Below are 7,498 nucleotides of genomic sequence, written 5' to 3'. Positions count from 1 at the left end.
CATATAAAAGAACAAAAATTTCAAAATGCATATCCACTATAGACTTTTTGCTTACTTTGTAAATATTTGTAAAATGAATTCTAAAAGACGAATTTTCAGTCAGCAAGAAAAATCACTTTTGATCAATATAATCAAAGACTACAAAGACATCGAAGAAAAGAAAACGGATAATGTCTCCCTTAAAAAAAAAAATCTTTGTGGGAAGAAATAACGCAATTATTCAACAGCCTTAAAAGAGATCAAAAAGAACTAAAGAAATGCTGGATGAACTCAAAGCAAAAAGCAAAACAATTTGTTGATTTGTAAGTACCAAATAAAGAAAAAAAAACAAAGATTATTTTTATAGGCAAGCACCCAGTAAACATAAGACATGTTTTAGACATCTAAAAGAAGTCTTGTGTACATTTAGCAAACGTTATTTATATCGAAAAATGTTATTAAAATATGAATTGTGGGACAATGATTTTCTTGTCCAAACTGTATGGTTACCAGTAAAGTTTATACAGTGCTGGACTTCTCTCTGTCAGACTTTTACAACATGTTTTCTTGTCGATATTACTTTATTAGTTAATAATATGGGGTTTTTCTAACCAATTCTTTGGATTTTAGTGAAAGAAAAGAACTAAACAAAACTGGCGGAGGTCCTAGTCAAACTCCTGTTCCGTCACAGGAAATTGAAAGCGTTCTGCAGATATTACCACCAAAATCATTGAATCCTATTTTGACACCATTTGGGGATGATGCTATACTGCAATGTAATTTTATTTTATTTTTTAATTTTATTTCTTTTTAATACTATATATTTATTTATTTTTTTAATTTCATATTTTATTTTTCAATTTTATCTTTTTTCTTAAATTTTAATGAAAATTAAGGTTTTTTACAAATACTGACAAAACTAATTATTTTAAACAAACTTGGTTTTCTCAATGCTAAAACTATATATATATATATATATATATATATATATATATATATATATATATATATATATATATATATATATATATATATATATATATATATATATATATATATATATATACATATATATATATATATATATATATACACACACACACACACACACACATACACACACACACACACACACACACACACACACACACATATATAGACATATACATATATATATATATATATATATATATATATATATATATATATATATATATATATATATATATATATATATATATATATACACACATTTTTCATCATTTAGATATATTATTTATTTATATAGGTATTCCGAACGAGTCAATGGAGATCACATATGGAGACAGGACTTCTGATACTATTGGGCCAATCATAGAAACAGAAAAGAAAACTTTTACTGAGCCTTTGATTGCATCTGGTTCATTAACACATGAAAAAGAACAATGCTTAACATTAAAAAAGATATCTCTCTCTAAAAAAATCGAAAAAAAGCAATATAATGAAATTCATGAACTTGATAAAGAACTAATGCAAAAACAAATAGAAATAGCTAACATAAAAATAAACTTACTCCAGCAAAAGCAACAATACAAACTAAAAGAACATGAAATTAAAATGGAAATTTACCAAAAAAAATTGTCACAGTTATAAGTATTAAAAAAAACACAACAGAATTATTCTAATTGAGGAAAATTATTTTCAAATGACATCAGATCTGGTGTTTTTTATTTTATGTTTTAAATTATTATTTTATTTCTTAGTGAAATTGTTTTTTGATATATAGTACTAATTTGAAATGTATTTTTTTTTTTTTTTGAAATAATATGCAAATATAACTTTTATCTATAATCAGACACACAAAAAAGATTTTTTAAAAAAATTGGTCCACAATTTGATTTCTTTTTGCTTCTCCATAAATATCTCTTGTAAATGCTTCAGCGCCATCTTCTTGATTGCTATTTTGTATTTCATTGTCTTCCCAATGATCATTTTCTAGAAGGGCAATGTTGTGAAGCACAAAACAGGATACAATTATGGCTATGGAATTTTGTAATTTAGTTCGTAAGGGAATGCTAAGACAAGGAAATCGTTTTTTTAATATACCAAAACAACATTCAACTGCCATATGTGTACTTCTCAAACTGTAATTGTATTGGATTTCATTTTCATTTTTTGGGTTTGAAAAAGGTGTCATTAAATATTGTTTACAAGGATAGCCAGAATCACCTATAACATGAACATGTTGGCGAGCTTCTAAAACTTCTTTAATAGCTGAGTTGGAAAAAACTCGTGAATCATGAACACTTCCAGGCCATTGAACACAAGCAGATAAAATTTCTTTTGAAGGACCTGCAATGACCTGGCAATTCAAAGAAAAAAACCCCTTTCTGTTTCGATATATTTCTGGGTTTTCTCCACCAGGGTTTATTATAGGAATATGTGTTCCATCAATTGCTCCTATACATCCTGGGAATCTTTGAATTTGGTAAAATCTAAACAATGGTTGACAAATATAAATATTTTTGTTATCAAAGAAAATTTTAGAGTTTGTATGAAATAGCAAAATGCAAATATCCATGAAAACTTATAATCACCTTTGTTGAATTATCAAAGAATCAGCTTCTGTTGGAAACTTTATATACTGATATCTTTTGTTGGCAATTTGAATTGAAATGTTTTTAACTACTCGACAAACAGTTGACTGATTAACTTTCAGCTCCTCCAAATCTCCTATTACTCTCTAAAAGAGTGTACTTAATTAGATCAAATCATACAAATTTAAATGTGAAGTACTTTATTTATTGTTACTTGAGTATATGATTACTTTATTTGTTGTTATAAAATGGTGTTATTTAAAAACATAATACAAAATCTACAATAAGAATACAATAAGAATACAATAAGAATACAATACAATAAAAAGGTACCATTGTCTAATACCATTTCTTGAATATCTACTCACTTGGAATGAACCAGTAGCATAAAACCGAAATGCAATAGCCAGTTGTTGTACAGTTGAAAGAGGGCACCCTCGATTGCTAACATTGTTGTTAATAATGTCATTAGCCAATATTAAAAAGGTTTCTTTGGAAAATCTGTAGCGCCTTTTAAATTCTATATCATTATAAACTTCTAAAGGATTGGCTCTGTCAATAATAAACCTTGGAATGAGATTTGGAATGTTTCTTCTTCTTCTTCTTCTTCTAAAATTCAGCTCATACCGATTCATTTTTGAACGTTTTAAAACAATTTTTTTTTAATACTTCATATTATAACTACTTCTTCTCGTGAATTCTCTTTTACTCCTTTTACATGTATCACTTCTTTGTATAACTGCAACTGTTTATTACTAAATGGAATTTACTTTTATACTGTATCACAAAAATGTGCCTTAATCAACAGCCTTTTATAATGCTAGGATGTTCGACATTTCAAAAAGCTAATAAACATTTCTAATGGCATCAAAATATGACATGTTGGATCATTACATACGAGTTACAGGATGTTTTAAAAGACACACGTTTTCACAATGTTGGTATTCAGTTTTCTGTAATGAATTCATTGACAAATATACTATCACAATGTAACATTCTAAATTAATTACGTCAATATGCCCAAGTAACTACTTTTGCTTGTTAAAGACTCATTTTCATATTTGCAAAGGTTGTAATAAGTTATATAGTAATAGTGAAGTTTTGTTACGCATCAGCAAAATGATAATGGCGGTCTGTTTTTTTTTTCAAGTTTGGTTTCAAGATTGGTCTGGAGCAGACTTGAAAAAATGACTTGAAAATTCAAAAATTCTCGTTTTTCAAGTCTGACTTCAGTTCAAGTTCGCTTCTTGCATTCCGTTCAAGTCAGACTTGAGATTTGAAGTCTGACTTGAAATTTCAAGTCGGGTTCTTGCATTCGGAAGGAATTTTTGCTCTCTCAAGTCTGGTTTGAAGTCAGACTTGAAAACGGTCTATTTTTAGCGGTTTTCAAGTCTGACTTGAGTTGAAGTTCGCTTTGTGCATTCGCTCAAGTCGCACTTAGGGTGGAATGCAAGAACCGAACTTCAAATTTGAAGTCGAACTTCAAACCTTAAGTGCGACTTGAGCGAATGCACAAAGCGAACTTCAACTCAAGTCAGACTTGAAAACCGCTAAAAATAGACCTTTTTCAAGTCTGACTTCAAACCAGACTTGAGAGAGCAAAAATTCCTTCCGAATGCAAGAACCCGACTTGAAATTTCAAGTTAGACTTCAAATCTCAAGTCTGACTTGAACGGAATGCAAGAAGCGAACTTGAACTGAAGTCAGACTTGAAAAACGAGAATATTTGAATTTTCAAGTCATTTTTTCAAGTCTGCTCCAGACCAATCTTGAAACCAAACTTGAAAAAAAAAACAGACCGCCATTATCATTTTGCTGATGCGTAACAAAACTTTACTATTACTATATAACTTATTACAACCTTTGCAAGTATGAAAATGAGTTTTTAACAAGCAAAAGTAGTTACTTGGGCATATTCACCTAATTAATTTAGAAGGTTACATTGTGAAAGTATATTTTTTAATGAATTCATTACAGAAAACTGAATATTAACATTGCGAAAACGTGTGTCTTTTAAAACATCCTGTAACTCGTATGTAATGATTCAACATGTCATATTTTGATGCCATTAGAAATGTTTATTAGCTTTTTGAAATGTCGAACATCCTAGCATTATAAAAGGCTGTTGATTAAGGCACATTTTTGTGATACAGTATAAAAGTAAATTCCATTTAGTAATAAATAGTTGCAGTTATACAAAGAGGTGATACGTGTAAAAGGAGTAAAAGAGAGTTCATGAGAAGTAGTTACAATTACATGAAGTATTAAAAAAACTTTTTTTTAAATGTTCAAAAATGAATTTTAGCTGAATTTTAGAAGAAGAAGAAGAAAAAATAAGCCAAGTCACATACCAAGGTTTATTATTGACAGAGCTAATCCTTTAGAAGTTTACCACGGTATAGAATTTAAAAGGTGCTACAGATTTTCCAAAAAAAACTTTTTAATATTAGCTAATGACATTGTTAACAACAATGTTAACAATCGAGGGTGCCCTCTTTCAACTGTACAACAACTGGCTATTGCATTTCGGTTTTATGCTACTGGTTCATTCCAAGTGAGTAGATATTCAAGAAACGGTATCAGAAAATGGCACCTTCTTATTGTAGATTTTACATTACGTTTTTAAATAACAACATTTTATACCAACAAATGATTATAACAATAAATAAACTCTTTTAGAGAATAATAGGAGATTTGGAAGAGCTGAAACTCAACTGTTTGTCCAGTGGTTTAGAACATTTCAATTCGAATGGCTAACAAAAGATATCAGTACATAAAGTTTCCAACAGAAGCTGATTTTTTGATAATTTAGCAAAAGTGCTTATAAGTTTTCATGGATATCTGATTTTGCTATTTCATACAAACTTCAAACTTTTCTTAGATAAAGAAAATATTTATATTTATCAACCATTATTTAGATTTTACCAAATTCAAGGATTCCCAGGATGTATAGAAGCAATTAATGAACACATATTCCTATAATAATTCCTTGTGGAGAAAGCGCAGAAATTTATCGAAACAAAAAGGGATTTTTTTTTTGAATTGCCAGGTCATTGCAGGTGCTTCATATGAAATTTTATCTGCTTGTGTTCAATGGCCTGGAATTGTTCAGGATTCATTTGTTATTGCTAACTCAGCTATTAAACAAGTTTTAGAAGCTTACCAACATGTTCATGTTTCAGGTGATTCTGGCTATCCTTATAAACAATATTTAATGACACCTTTTTCTAACCCAAAAATGAAAATGAAATCAGATACAATTACAACTTGAGAAGTACACACATGTTGAATGTTGTTGTTGAATATTGTTTTGGTATATCAAAAAAAAAACAATACCCTTGTCTTAACATTCCCTTAGGAACAAAACTGCAAAATTCCATAGCTATAATAATATCCTGTTTTGTGCTTCACAACATTGCCCTTCTACAAAATGATTATTGTGGAGGCAATGAAATACAAAATAGCAATGAAGAATGTGGTGCTAAAGCATTCACTAAAGATATTTTTGCAGAAACAAAGCAAAAGTCAAATTTCAGACTTATTTTTTTTAAAAAAAATTTGTGTCTGATAATGGATAAAGGGTCTAATAACAAAAACATTATTTTCAAATATTTATACTACATATTATTTCAAAAGAATTACATTTTGTATTTCAAAATAGTATTATATATGAAAAAAACAATTTCAATAAAAAATAAAGTGATAAATTAAAACATTCCAAAAACAATTTGGATCTGATATTTTTTGAAAATAATAATCCTCACATAGAATAATTCTGTTGTGTTGCTTTTTTAAAACTTTGTGAAAATTTTAACTGTGAAAATTTTCACAAAGTTTTGTTTGTATTGTTGCTTTTTCTGGAGAGAGTTTTTTTTTATATCATCTATTTCTATTTGTTTTTGCATTAGTTCTTTATCAAGATCATGAATTTCATTATATTGCTTTTTTGTATTTTTTTTTATTAAGAGATTTTTGTTTAACGTTAAACTTTGTTCTTTTTCATGTGTTAATGAGCAAGATGCTATCAATGGTTTTTAAAAGTTTTCTTTTCTGTTTCTATAAGTGGCCCAATAATTTCAGAAGACCTGTCTCCATATGTGATCTCTATTGACTTACATATGTAAATGGTATACTTACATATGTTAATGGTATATATATGTGTAGGTATATATATATATATATATATATATATATATATATATATATATATATATATATATATATATATATATATACACACACACACACACACACACATAGTATTATGTAGTATTAGTATTGAGAAAACTAATTTTGTTTAAAGTAATTTTCTCAGTATTTTTAAAAAAAAAACCATTATTTTCATTAAAGTATTAGTAAATAGATAAATAAAAATACATTGTAGTATAGTATCATCCCCAAAAAGCGTCAAAATAAGATTCTGCATTTTCTAGAACATTTCCATGTATTTTAATTCAAATGGAATCTGTTAAAATGGAGAAATCAAGAGAAATTGTCTTGATCACTTAAGTGGTACATATGACCAACCGTTGTTTACCAACAACTTAGGATTTGGAACTGAAAGTGCCAAGATGAATTTGTTTTTCTGATGAAAAATACATAGCACGAACTTTTTTTTTTTACTGTTATTAACTTTTTATTTAATCGTATACTATACAAATATCATTACACGGAATTTGTTTCAGTAAAAGGTTTTTCCCGTAAAAAAAATCCATTACCGCTATTGGTTGCGAAGTGCATTTTCCGATAAACGCCCTAAATTCAACGCCTCGACTATTTTTCAAGTTCGACTTTCTAAAGCACGAACTTGAAATTTTCAAGTCTCGTTTACGCATTCGCTCAAGTCAATTTTTCAAGTCTGACTTGACAAAGTCGAACTTGAGATTTCAAGTCGAACTTGACTCAAGTTCGGTTCTTGCATTCCACCCTTAAGGTTTGAAGTT

At 28.3% G+C, this 7,498-nt stretch overlaps 1 protein-coding gene across 1 annotated transcript; it reads left to right on the top strand.

Annotated features, from left to right (window-relative positions):
* Positions 1 to 244: 244 nt before the first annotated feature.
* Positions 245 to 1,851, top strand: LOC149891115 (uncharacterized). Its single transcript, XM_090081828.1, has 3 exons — positions 245 to 302; positions 610 to 755; positions 1,268 to 1,851. The coding sequence occupies exons 1-3, from the start codon at positions 265 to 267 to the stop codon at positions 1,609 to 1,611; spliced, it is 528 nt and encodes a 175-aa protein (XP_089937954.1). The 5' UTR covers positions 245 to 264; the 3' UTR covers positions 1,612 to 1,851.
* Positions 1,852 to 7,498: the final 5,647 nt, after the last annotated feature.

The sequence above is a fragment of the Hydra viridissima genome, unplaced genomic scaffold (assembly GCF_058129835.1).
Source record: "Hydra viridissima isolate aposymbiotic clone 2 unplaced genomic scaffold, HvirCarnegie_v1 scaffold_3, whole genome shotgun sequence".
Classification (NCBI taxonomy): Eukaryota; Metazoa; Cnidaria; class Hydrozoa; order Anthoathecata; family Hydridae; genus Hydra; species Hydra viridissima.
This window is presented reverse-complemented; position numbering and strand designations above follow the sequence as displayed.